The 12,859-nt window shown below is 36.0% G+C and overlaps 1 protein-coding gene across 5 annotated transcripts in view; it reads left to right on the top strand.

Moving 5' to 3' along the window:
* The window catches only part of USO1 (USO1 vesicle transport factor), a 77,113-nt gene that overhangs the window by 27,806 nt on the left and 36,448 nt on the right, over nt 1-12,859 (top strand). For all 5 annotated transcript variants that reach the window (XM_054728220.1, XM_008143667.3, XM_028148452.2 and 2 more), the window contains 4 exons: nt 4,246-4,346; nt 5,184-5,286; nt 5,443-5,498; nt 7,592-7,712. In XM_054728220.1, the coding sequence (XP_054584195.1) occupies nt 4,246-4,346; nt 5,184-5,286; nt 5,443-5,498; nt 7,592-7,712 (381 nt within the window). The remainder of the gene's footprint in view (nt 1-4,245; nt 4,347-5,183; nt 5,287-5,442; nt 5,499-7,591; nt 7,713-12,859) is intronic.

Genomic DNA, 12,859 nt, shown 5'->3' with positions numbered 1-12,859 from the left:
GATTTCAGAGAGGAAGAGAGAGGAGAGAGAGAGATAGAAACATCAGTGATGAGAATCATTGATCAGCTGCCTCCTGCATGCCCCTACTGGGAATTGAGCCCACAACCTGGGCATGTGCCCTGACCAGGAATTGAACCGTGACCTCCTGGTTCATAGGTCGACGCTCAACCACTGAGCTACACCAGCTGGGCCAGAAGTGCTGTCTTAAAGGAAGTAAAGTTCATCTCACTAACAGCTTTTTAAAATTAACAATGTTAAGCCAGAAGGAAGCATAGATCCTTGAAACAGGATCATATTTTACTAGTTCATTTCCAAACAGCTCTTAATTATATACTGTTAAGCTACAGTATTTTATACATTAAAGCTACAAAATAAATATGTTAACTCTACTTCTTGCTGTCATTAGCTTGTACTCAATGCAAACATGAATTAAACATTTTTCTTGGTTAAATCTACATTCCTTAAAGTGTAGATATGTCTCAGAATACTTTGTATTAAAAGGGGTCCATAGTTAAATATGTTAAATAAACAAAACATACTATATTAGCCTCTGAAGCATTAGAAATTTACATAAATATAGTAAGTACAAATATAGTGATTTGTTAATCCATTCCCTTTTTGGAGGGCATTTGGATTGTTTTCAGTTTTTAGCAGTTCCAAATAAAGCTGCTATAAATATTCATATACAAGTGTTTATATGGACATATATTTTCATTTCTCTTGACTAAAAACCTAGCAATATAATGGCTAAGTGATAATAGTAAGTGTATGTTTGACTGTATAAGAAAATTCCAAACCATTTTTCAACATAGTTGTACCCTTTTACATTCTCACTGGTAATCTATGAGTTCTGGTTCTTCCACATTCTCTCCAATACTTGGTGTAATTGTCAGTCTTTTTAAATTTTAGCTGTTCTAATAGGTATCAAATAGTACCTCGTGGTTGTTTTAATTTGTACTTTCATAATAAATAATGCTATTAAACAACTTTTCATGTGCTTATTTTCCATCTATATATCTTTCTTTTTGGCGAAGTGTTTATTCAAATCTTTTGCTTTTTTTACTAGATTGTTTGTCTTCCTTTATTTCAGTTTTAAGAATTCTTTATATATTCTAGATACCAGTCCTTTGTGATATATATTTCACAAATAGTCTGCCTGTCTGTGACTTGCCTTTTCATTTTCCTAATATTATATTTTGAAGAGCAGGTTTTAACTTTTGATTAAGTCCATCTTATCAAATTATTTTCTTTTCTAACTTAGGCTTTTTGTTTCCTATTTATGAAATCTTTGCCAAACCTAAAATCACTAAGATTTTCTCCTATGATTTTTTTTTTTATAGTTTTACAGTTTTAATTCTTATGGTTAGATCTGTAGTCCATTTCTACTTTTACATTTAGGTCTATGATCCCTTTTGAGCTAATGGATCTATTTCTTGACTTTCCCTTCTATTGGAATTTCTGTTCTGTTTGTCTGTATTTCTGTCCTTTTGTCTATGTGACACTCTTGATTATTGTAGCTTTATAATAAATCTTGAAATCATGTACTTAAGTCCTCCAGCTTTTTCATTCCTTTGTGAGCGTTTTCAAAATCGCTTTGGCCCTTTTAGGTTCTTTGCAGTCCCACATCAATTTTAGAATCAATTGGTCAATTTCTATTTTAAAAACTGACTTTGGGATTCTGGTGAATCTGTAGGTTGAATTAGGGAAAACTAACATCTTAACAAAATTGCACCTTCTAATACAAAAGCACAGTATACTAGTACATGTTTATTTGGGTCTTTAATATTTCTCAGCAGCATTTTGGAGTTTTCAAAGTATAGGTCTTATACATCTTTTATCAAATATATCCCTAAGTCTTTAATACTTTTTGGTGCTGTTTCAAGTGGTATTGTTCTTTAAATTTCAGTCTCTAATTGTTCATTGCCAGTACATAGAAATGCAATTAATTTTGTATATTGACCTTTCATTCCCCACAACTTTGCTAAACTCATTTACTAGTTTGAATAGCTTTTTTATAGGTTCCATAAGATTTTATACATAGGCGAACATGTCATCTATAGAGTTTTACTTCTTCCTTTTCAATCTGTATGCCTTTTATTTCTTTTACTTGCCTATGGCACTAAGATTCCAATACATTGTTGCCTGGAAGTAGTGAAACTGGATATTCTTGCTCTTTCCTGATCTTAAGTGGAAAACACTCAGTCTTTCACCATTAAGAGTGATGTTAGCTGTAAGTTTTTCTTAGATGCCCATTATCAGCCAGTCCTGTAACTTTAAATATCATTTATGTTTACCATTTTAATGTATATAGAACCCAAACTTCTCCACATTTATGCTTGTATTTATCCAACTGCTCACTTGATATCTCCTCTCAGATTTTTATAAGGTGTCTCAAACTTAACGCCAGAATTAAACTTCACATTCTTTCTATACTCTCAAATTGCTTCTCCCACTGGTTTACCATCTCAGTAACTGACAGCTCCATCCTTCCAACTCCTCAAACCAAAACCTTGGAATCATCCTTTCTCTTTTTCTTCCTTTTTCTTTTTGCTTCTCATACCCCTCTATGCAATATGTCAGCAAATGCTGTTCCATTTTCATAAAATTATGACCACTAACTTTTAAGCCCTTTTAATCTTCATTTTTGCCTTCTATTCTGTCTCCCTTTCCCCCTTGTTCCCTGACATTCTATGCTTAGCACAGCTGCCAGTAATTCTTTTAAAACTAAAGTATATTTTGTTTTAAGTAATATAGTTTTAAGATTCAGAAACTGAATTCTTTTACAGATACAAGAGGTAAGAGGGATATTTCTTAGAGTTTTTAAAGGGTAAACCCAACATATTTGGATACATAGTCAATATTGGAAAACATTTTCTTTCTACTTGTGGTTTCTTATTGTTTCTCTTTCTTCTACAAAAATTAGATGTGATTATCACTCTCACTGTTGGATTGCTTCGTTTTTCTTATCATGTGCTGGATTTTTTTCTATTTCTGAAATATTTTATTATTAAAATCACACATTTGAAAAAGAACTGTTTGAGGGATAATAAATAGGTTTGATTGCCAGCTTCATTGGTTTATAGTCACTGCCTGGAGCAATATGTGTATAAGGATTCTAATGTGCAGCAGATGCTGTGATCAATTGGCTGTGTCTGGTGTGGATTAGGGAATGGGGAACAGTATATTTGCCATCTCTAAACTGTGTTAATAGTATAGGCAAATTTTAAATGATAGTTTGCTTTGGCAGTTGGTGCTTCACTAGTTATTAGTGATCCTTTATATTCTTGACAGAGTACATTGAAACAACAAATAGTTTAATCTAAAGACTAAAGTTTTAAGGACAAATATGAAACTTTGCTAACTTTTTAAAAAAAGATACGGAGGAATCTGTAAGTAACTGGTTAATTTTATAATTAAATTATTTAACACAGTAACACTCAGAGTCAGTAAGGACTATATATTCAATAATGTTTTTAAGGCAGGAGGTTTTGAGGCATAATTTACATACAGTATAATTTACTTTTTGGGGTTTTATAGTCCTGTGTGTTCGGGCAAATGTTTACAACAGTAGTGTAACCATAATCACATTAGAGATAGAATGTTTCCATCACCCCAGTAAGTTTCCTTATACCCTAATTAGAAGTTTAACCTAAAAATGTCCTCGAAGAATACCTTTTATCATATTTAAATATTTAAAGAATAAAATTTTGAAATAGTACCATTTGCAGCAATGTGGATGGATCTTAAGAGTATTATGCTAAGTATAATAAGTCAGATGGGAAAGGACAAGAACCATACGATTTCATTCAGAAATGGTATAGAAAGCAAAAAGGAATAAACAAACAAAACAAATTAAAAAACATACTCATAGATACAGACAACTGAATGGTGGTTACCAGAAGGGAAGCAGAGGGAGGACAAATAGGGTAAAGGGGATAAAATACATGGTGATGGAAGGAGATTGACTTCAGGTGGTGAGCACACAATAGAATATACAGATTATTATAAAGTTGTACACCTGAAGTTTATATAATTTTATTAACCAATATTACCCCAATAAATTTACTAATAAGAAAAAAGAAAAATATTTATTTAAATACATTGAAAATTAATTTAAGGATATGTTTTTCAGCATAATTGTACCAAGGAAATTATCATTTCTGCTTAGCTCCTTCAAAAAAAAAAAAAGAATACTTTAACATAACACTGCATCATATTGAAGTGCTTTATCTTTTAATATTACAGAAGAAAATTCCACAAGACAGAGTGAAGATTTGGGAAGCCAGTTTACAGAAATTTTTATTAAGCAGCAAGAAAATGTTACTCTCCTATTATCTTTGTTGGAGGTAAATAAAGAATCTTGTCATTTTTGTCATCTTAATAAGCTTCTTTTTTACCCTTTTGGGTAAAGCATCATACACACACACACACACACACACACACACACACACACACACATACTAGTAGCCCATTTGCAGGAAGAATCCTGCAAGCGGCCGCTGCGGCCGCGTGCACTGCTGCTGCTGCTGCCGTTGCGGCCACCGCGCCTGCGGCCACGCACCACTGCCACCCGCCCCTCTCCGCCCCACTCTGCCCCGCCCCGCTGCGCCCCGCCCCGCCCGGGCTTTCCCTCTGGCAGCGACCTTGCTTTCCGCTTTTCCTCCCTCTTACTTCTAAGTTGTCTTCAGTCTTCACTCCTCCCTCCCTCAGCGTATGCAAATTAACCTCCATCTTTGTTGGGTAATTTGCATACTTGTCCTGATTGGCTGGTGGACGTGGCTGGATGTAGTGAAGGTGCGGTCAATTTGCATATTACTGTTTTATTAGGTAGGATGGATATATATATATATATATATATATATATATATACACACACACACACACACCTTTTTAAAATAGTGAGATTTGCTGTATCATTGCAAGAGATTCACATGCATATTTTAAGAACTATATAATCTGTTAAAATGCTCAGCGTATTTCCAGTTTTACAAAACACTGTTTTATCTAGTCAGTAACAGTGAATAAGTTTGAGCAATTTATATCAACTATTTTTTATTGTTTTTTATTTCTTAAATTAAAGTTTGAAAAATTTTTGTTTGTGGTTTTTGGCACCACTATTAAGTTGAAGAAAAAAAAAAGTGTGTGTGTTTTCAATGTAAACATTTTACATTCTTATATTCCAGGACTTTGATTTCCATGTCCGATGGCCCGGTGTGAAGCTTCTTACTTCTCTTTTGAAACACCTAGGGCCTCAGGTGCAGCAAATTATTTTAGTTAGTCCCATGGGTAAGTGACTCATCTTCCTTATATCATTTTGACTTAAAAGTCAGGATCATTCCTAAAGAGGGGCACTGAAATGATGTGTTAATAAATTGTTTATAATTTGCATCACTATTTGTATTTTTGATCTGCCAGTATTTTTCACATGGTTGTGTGTTCTAGGTGTTTCAAGACTGATGGACTTATTAGCGGATTCCAGGGAAGTTATACGTAATGATGTAAGTTAAATTTGAAAAACAAGCCTAAGAATATGCAGCTTTATTTTTTCTTGCTTTGCAAATTAAATATTTGATTAGGTTCCAGTTCCACTTTTTGCTAGGATATTTCCTAGCTGATCAGTGTTTTTAATTTTACAATACATCGAGAAATGTGTAATATCTGGCTGTCTCACTTTTAGTGATCAGTGGGGTTGATTCCGGTGGTTACAGCCAGATCACTCTATTATACAGCTATCAAACTTACCTTAAATTCATCTATTACAACTGATTATCCATTAATGATTATGGCTTAAATAGCTTATTTTGTTGAGAATTTCAAAATGATGATTTTTATAATTTTATTATTTTACATTTATTAAGCTGTGATCTTACACAAAGAACTTTACTTCATCAACTAGTCTACTTTATTTATTCTGAAATACATTTTATACATGAAAGACCAGATAAATAAAATCAAACTTTTAGTTGTCAGTTTTTAAAGTAAGGAATTGGTACCCACTTACTTTCAAATGACCAGACCAGTGAGTATACTTTCATTCTTAATAGCATTTTAGTGGATGTGTTTGATTAGAGCAATATATTTCTTAACAGGGAAAAGAAACACATGTATTGAGAAATTAAAAGTCGCATATAAAAGTAACAAAGGTATTACCCTTGTTTTACACATAAATGTACTAATACTCAGAATTTATGTAACTTGCTTAAAGTTGCACAACTAGAAACCAGGACAACCATTTTTTAAAACACACTTTATCAAACTCAGAGCCTTAGTATGCTTTCTACTGTAGTCCTTCCTCCTTTTGTTAGCAGTTAAACTCATATTGGCAGCATTAAGTAGGAAAATTTCACATCTAAAAATAATCACTTTAAAAAATACTAATAAAATAAAAAATAAAAATAATCACTTTTGCCTTTCTCATCTTAATGTTGAGACTTGACAGGAAAATTCAAAGAACAAGCTCAATAAGGCCATGGGCATTTTTTTGTCTTATGTGAATACTTATCTGCCTAGTACTGATAGCCTAGAGCTAACTTGCCTTTTTGGTGCTTTGGAACTACCTATTTGCTATTCCTTTGTTTTATACTGAAAGAAGCAGAAATGGGTAACAGGGAGTTTTTCTTGAATGATAAGAGGTTGCAGAATCCTATATAATAAAGAACTAATATGCTAATTAGACCAAACAGCAGAATGACCCTCTGGACAGCCTTCTGGACAAAGCCGGGGCAGAGCCGAGGCAGCCAGGGCTACAAGGGCCGAGCCCCTTGCACGAATTTCGTGCATCGGGCCTCTAGTATGTAAATAAAATCCAACATAATAGGAGCTGAGAAAAGCTAAAAGTCAGAAGCAAAACTACTGTGAATTGTCTCAATGTGGATATGCCAGAATTGAGTTTTGGAAATTTGGGGGAATTGTAACAATATCTGAATTTTCTCTGCTAGAATGTGATATTTGTTGATTTATACACTGAGTGGCCAGATTACTATGCTCTCTGAATGCATAATAACCTGGCCACTCAGTATATATAAATATATATATTAGAGTCCCGGTGCATGAATTCATGCATGGGGGGGTCCGGCCAGCCTGGCCAGGGAGAAGGGACATGGGCGGTTGGCTGGCCTGCCTGCTGGTCGAACTCCTGGTCGAGGGGACAATTTGCATATTAGCCTTTTATTATATAGGATATACACTGAGTGGCCAGATTATTATGCATTCAGAGATCATAATAACCTGGCCACTCAGTGTATTATTGAATTCACAATTTAATGTAATTACTATTGTGAAGCATGTGCAGAGGCATTCCTGAGATAGATATAATGCTAAACTCTTAACACCACAATGAAAGTTGTATAGTGATTGATGAATATGCAAGAATTATTGTATGTTTATATTTACAGTGAAAAGAGAACTGAATTAGGAATTGGTAGACATGGATTTAAGTCTAGGTTCTTACCTTGTTTTCCTTATCTATGAATTAAAGGGATTGGACTTGTGAAATTCCTATCACTTCTAAAATTCTATGGGTTTTGAGAGCAATTTTAAAGTGTCTTATAAAACTTGTACTCCACTAAACATTATTTTTCTTCTCCATAAGGGTGTCTTACTACTACAAGCACTAACAAGAAGTAATGGCGCAATTCAGAAAATCGTTGCTTTCGAAAATGCTTTTGAGAGACTACTGGACATTATTACAGAGGAGGGCAACAGTGATGGAGGTACAGTATGAAAGGATTTATTTGAAGTGATTCCTTTTGTGCTCATTAAATTGTTAACTTCTGGAGAATACAATTGAAGGGAGAAATGAGGACTCTCACTTTATATTCTGTTTTTCACTATGGTGTGTTGTGTATAGATTTCTTTGTATTTATTCTGTTTGATATTTGTTAGGCATCTGGAATTTAGGTTGGTGTCTATCATAATTTTTGGAAAAATCTCTGCTATATCTCTTCAAAGACCACTCTGCCACATTTTCTCCTTTTTTTAAACTCAGATTCAATTTTCTGTCATCTGTCATTTAAGTCTCACCTATTGTCTTACTTTTTCTTCTGTGTTCAACTTTATGTCTTTCCAGCCTTTATTTGGATTTTTTTTCTTCTGATTTGTTTTCTATTTCAACAATTCTCTCTTCACCTATATTTAATTTGCTAATAAATGTGTTCGTTGAGGGTTTTTTCCAGTTATATTGAGATATAGTTGACATACAGCACTGTATAAGTTTAAAGTGTACAGCATAATGATTTGATTTACATATATTGTGAAATGATTACCACAGTAAGTTTAGTTAACATCATCCATTGAGTTTTTATGAGGTGTGTGTTTTTTTATCCTAACCCAAGGATATGTTTTATTTATTTTCAAATTGGTTTGAGAGAGAGAGAGAGAGAAAGAAAGACATCAATGTGAGAGACCATTGGTTGCTTCATGTTCGCACACCAACTGGGGATCGAATTGCAACCTAGGTATGTGCCCTGACTGGGAATCGAACCCACAACTTGTTGGTGTACAGGATGATGCTCCAACCAACTGAGCCACCAGGCCAGGGCAATTCATTGAGTTTTTAGCACGTTAAGTGCCCAGCCTGTTTTGTCTTCCGGACGGAAAGTATAGTGTCAGTCACCAGTGACTGACAGGGCGCTTAACGTGTTAATGTTTCTTTTCTGGAAGTTCTGTTTGGTTCTTTGGTAAATGTGTATGATTTTTGTTAATTTCTTTTTCTCTGCAGTTATTTTAAACTATCTTTTATTTCTTGGAACATAAGAAACAATTATTTCATAGTCTCTGTCTGATAACCCCAATGTTTTCAGTCTTTGTGGGTCTGGTACTTTTGCTCTGCTCATTCTTGCCCATGGTACAATGTTTTCTGAGTACATGGTTATCTTTCACTATGGGTTGTTGTACTTAACAGAATTATATATAGGAATTTAAAGCCTAGGATGAAGGAAATTTCTTTCAGAGAAAGCATATGTTAGTTTCTGCCAAGCTTTGGGGGATCACATTAATCCAAATTCAAGACTTGAGATTTCCTAGAACACTCAGGCAATGCAAACTGAGGCTGCAAGATCTGTGAGGACTAGTTAACTTCTGGTCACTCTCACCCTGAAGATAAAGCTCTTTGAATTCTCAGCTTACTAGGTGGAGAGTTTTCTATTAGTTTTCCTTCCCACCTTGTGTATGCTCCTGACTTTGATTTATTTTTCCTCTGCCCCATGAGACCATCTAAATGAAAGTTTTAGATTTTTTAAGATTAAGAAATATATTCCCAGCCCAAAAGTACTTTATACTTATTTACCTCTCCAGATATCTATTTTCTCTTCAGCTTTAGCCTGTTAAATTGTCAACTATTCATTGCTCCTAAGAAAAAAAATGAGTTTTGTTTTTCTATTTGAAAATGAGTTTATTTTTATTTACTTAACTTGGATTAGCCAGTAGAGTAGTATAGTGGGCAGTTGGCTATATGAATCTAGAGGGGAGAGCCAGCCTGAAGATAAAGATTTGAGAGTCTTCAGACTATAGATGATAAATAAAACAAAATTAGATAAACAAGAAAGATTAGATGAGTCACTTAGGATGAGAATGGAAATGCTAGGACAGAACCTAAGGTATGCCAGTAAATATGGGATAGTAAAGGAGTAGTTGGTAAAAGAGACTGAGAAGGAAAAGGCTGAGAGACAAGAGGAAAACTGCATTTTTAGAAGGGTCAGGGGAATGGGTAGCAGAGATGTGTCTGTGGGATTTAAAACATGGACATCATTAGTGACCTTTGTGAGCGCAGTTGTGTAATAGTATTTGCCTCTGGATTCAGATTGCAATCTCAAGGAGTGAGTTAGAAGTGGGAAAGTAGAATAGTAAATAAAACTTGGAATTTGGAAAAAGCACAGGAGAGAGGTAAACATGAACTGGAGGTTTGACACGGATGTTTGTGTGTTTTTTATTTTTATTTGTTTGTTTTCTTGATTTTAGAGAGAGAGGTAAGGAGAGGGAGAGAGAGAAACATGGATGTGAGATAGAAACATTGATCTGCTGCCTCCTGCATGCCCCCTACTGGGTATCAAGCCCACAACCCGGGCATGTGCCCTGACCAGAAATTGAACTGGCAACCCTTTGGTGTATTTGACAATGCTCACGTTCAAGGGAAACAATGGATGGTTTTTATGTTCTTAAATTTTTTATTGACATGAAATATTTTAAACATACAGAAAACAATAGAAAATAGCATAACAAACACTTGAGCACCTACCACTTAATTATATTAAATGCTTACATTTTGCCATCCATATATCAGATTTTTTAAAATAAATAAAACACAACAGTTAAGTCCTTTATATAACCATTCTAATATTTTCCCCAACCTTCCTTCTCTAAGATCACAATATTCTGATTTTGTTGTTTTTCCTTCCTATGTGTGCTTTCATACTTTCAGTACTTATTTGTGTGAGTCTATATATACACATTCTATCTAATAAAGGAGTAATATGCAAATTGACCGTACCTCCGCTACATCCGTAAGACACGCCCACCAGCCAATCAGGAGCAAGTATGCAAATTAACCCAACCAAGATGGCTGCCACCACGGAGAGAGCAGGAGGCTTGGGTTGCCCCCTGCAATGGAGGAAGCCAAGCTTTCCACGTGCCCTGGCGGGCCCAGGCCACGGCTCAAGGCTACAAAGTTTCAATTACCGAAGATAAATAAATCCCAGATACCAGGGCCTCCGCTTGGGTCGCCAGGGGGTGTGGCCTGCCTGAAAACCACCACAGGCCCCTCGCCCAGGCTTCCCCATGCCCCAAGGGAACCCCCACCCTGATCCAGGGCACCCTTCAGGGCAAACCAGCCGGCCCCCACCAGTGCACCAGGCCTCTATCCTATCTAATACTATCTAATAAAAGAATAATATGCAAATTGACCATCACTCCAACACACAAAATAGCTGCCCTCATTTGGTCAAAGATGACTGCCCCCATGTGGACACAAGATGGCCAGCAGGGGAGGGCAGTTGAGGGACCAGGTCTGCAAGGGAGGACAGTTGTGGGCGATCAGGCCAGCAGGGGAGGGCAGTTGGGAGGGATCAAGCCTGCAGGGGAGGGCAATTAAGGGTGACCAGGCCAGCAGAGGAGGGCGACTGTGCCTACAGGGAAGGGCAGTTGGGGGGGACCCAGGCCTGCAGGGGAGAGCAGTTGGGGGGGACCAGATCTGCAGGGGAGGGCATTTAGGGGTGACCAGGCCTGCAGGGGAAGGCAGTTAGGGGCAACAGGCTGGCAGGGGAGCAGTTAGGCATCAATCAGGCTGGCAGGGGAGTGGTTAGGGGGTGATCATATATATATGCCTAATATGCTAAGTGTCCAACCATTCATTTGACCATTTGACCAGTTGCTATCATGTGCACTGACCACCAGGGGACAGATGCTCCGACCAGTAGGTTAGCTTGCTGCTGGGGTCCAGCTAATCGGGTCTGGGCGAGACAGGCCGGACACACCCTGGAGCTTTCCTGTGGTCCCTCCCCGGCCCTGATCATGCACCAGTGGGGTCCCTCGGCCTGGTCTGTGCCCTCTTGCAATCCAGGACCCCTTGGGGGATGTCGGAGAGCCAGTTTCGGCCCGATCCCTGCAGGCCAGGTCAAAGGACCCCACTGGTGCACGAATCCATGCACTGGGCCTCTAGTATAGTCATAAACAATATATAGTATTATTTTGCAATATATAGTATTATATAGCTAAACAATATATAGTATTATTTTGTAATGTGTAGTATATAGATAAGTATTCTGCTGAATATAATTTTACATCTTACTATTTTATTCAACATTTTTTTTGAGATTTATTTTTTTGAGATTTATTTATATTGATACATGTTACTCTAATTTATTAACTTTAAGTGCTATATATAATTCTGTAGTATGTACTGTGATCTATTATTTTTTTTAATTGAACTGACAGGTTGTATCTGGTTTTTGCTAATATAAACTGTTGTGAAGTCTTCATGTATCTATTTGTGTATAAAGTTTCTCTACATTATATACCTACAAATAGAATTATTCTTTTTCTCATCTTTTTTAATCCTCAAGAATATTTTTTCCATTGATTTTTAGAAATAGAGGGAGAAATGGAAGGAAGGAAAAAAAGAAAGAGAGAGAGAAACATTGGTGTTAGAGAGACACATCGATTGGTTGCCTCCTGCATGTGCCTCAACCGGAGCTGGGGATCAAACCTGCAACCCAAGTATTTGTCCTTGACCTTGAATCAAACCCATTATCCTTCGGTGTGCAGCTACTGAGAACACTAGCTAGGACATTATCTTTAATAAGATTTGGCCAAATGGCTTTTTTAAGTAGTTTTATCTATCTATCCATTAGCATTGTTTCCAAGTTTCTGTTTTTTCACATCCTTGTGGATTCTTGTTTGCTTATTTGATGGATGTGAGATGGTACCTTTTGAGGTTTTATTTCGTTTCTTTAAACTCGTGAGATTAGCATAATTTTATGGATATGTTTACCATCTATTTTTCATTGTTTGTTTGTCTTTTACCCCTCTGAATTACCTACTTGCCCATTTTAGTATAAGACCATTTTTTCTTTCCGGTTGGTTACTGGGAATTCTTTTATGTATTCTGGATACTAATCCTTTGTTCATTATACATCTTCTAGTCTGTTTATAGTGTTTCTATTAAAATTTGAAATTTTAATGCAATCACTATTTTATAGTTTAATTTTTTGGGTCTTGTGTACGACATCTATCTCTAACTCAAGGTCGTAAGGAGATTTTCCATCATTTTCTTCTACTAAAGACTTTAAAATTTTGCCTTTTACATTTAAATAATATGGGTTTTGCATTTGAACAATGGTATGAAGTTTGTAATTAAATTTTCATA

Source organism: Eptesicus fuscus, chromosome 2, assembly GCF_027574615.1.
Source record: "Eptesicus fuscus isolate TK198812 chromosome 2, DD_ASM_mEF_20220401, whole genome shotgun sequence".
NCBI classification, from domain to species: Eukaryota; Metazoa; Chordata; class Mammalia; order Chiroptera; family Vespertilionidae; genus Eptesicus; species Eptesicus fuscus.
The sequence above is the reverse complement of the archived record's forward strand: the minus strand, read 5'-3'. Positions and strand labels throughout refer to the sequence as shown.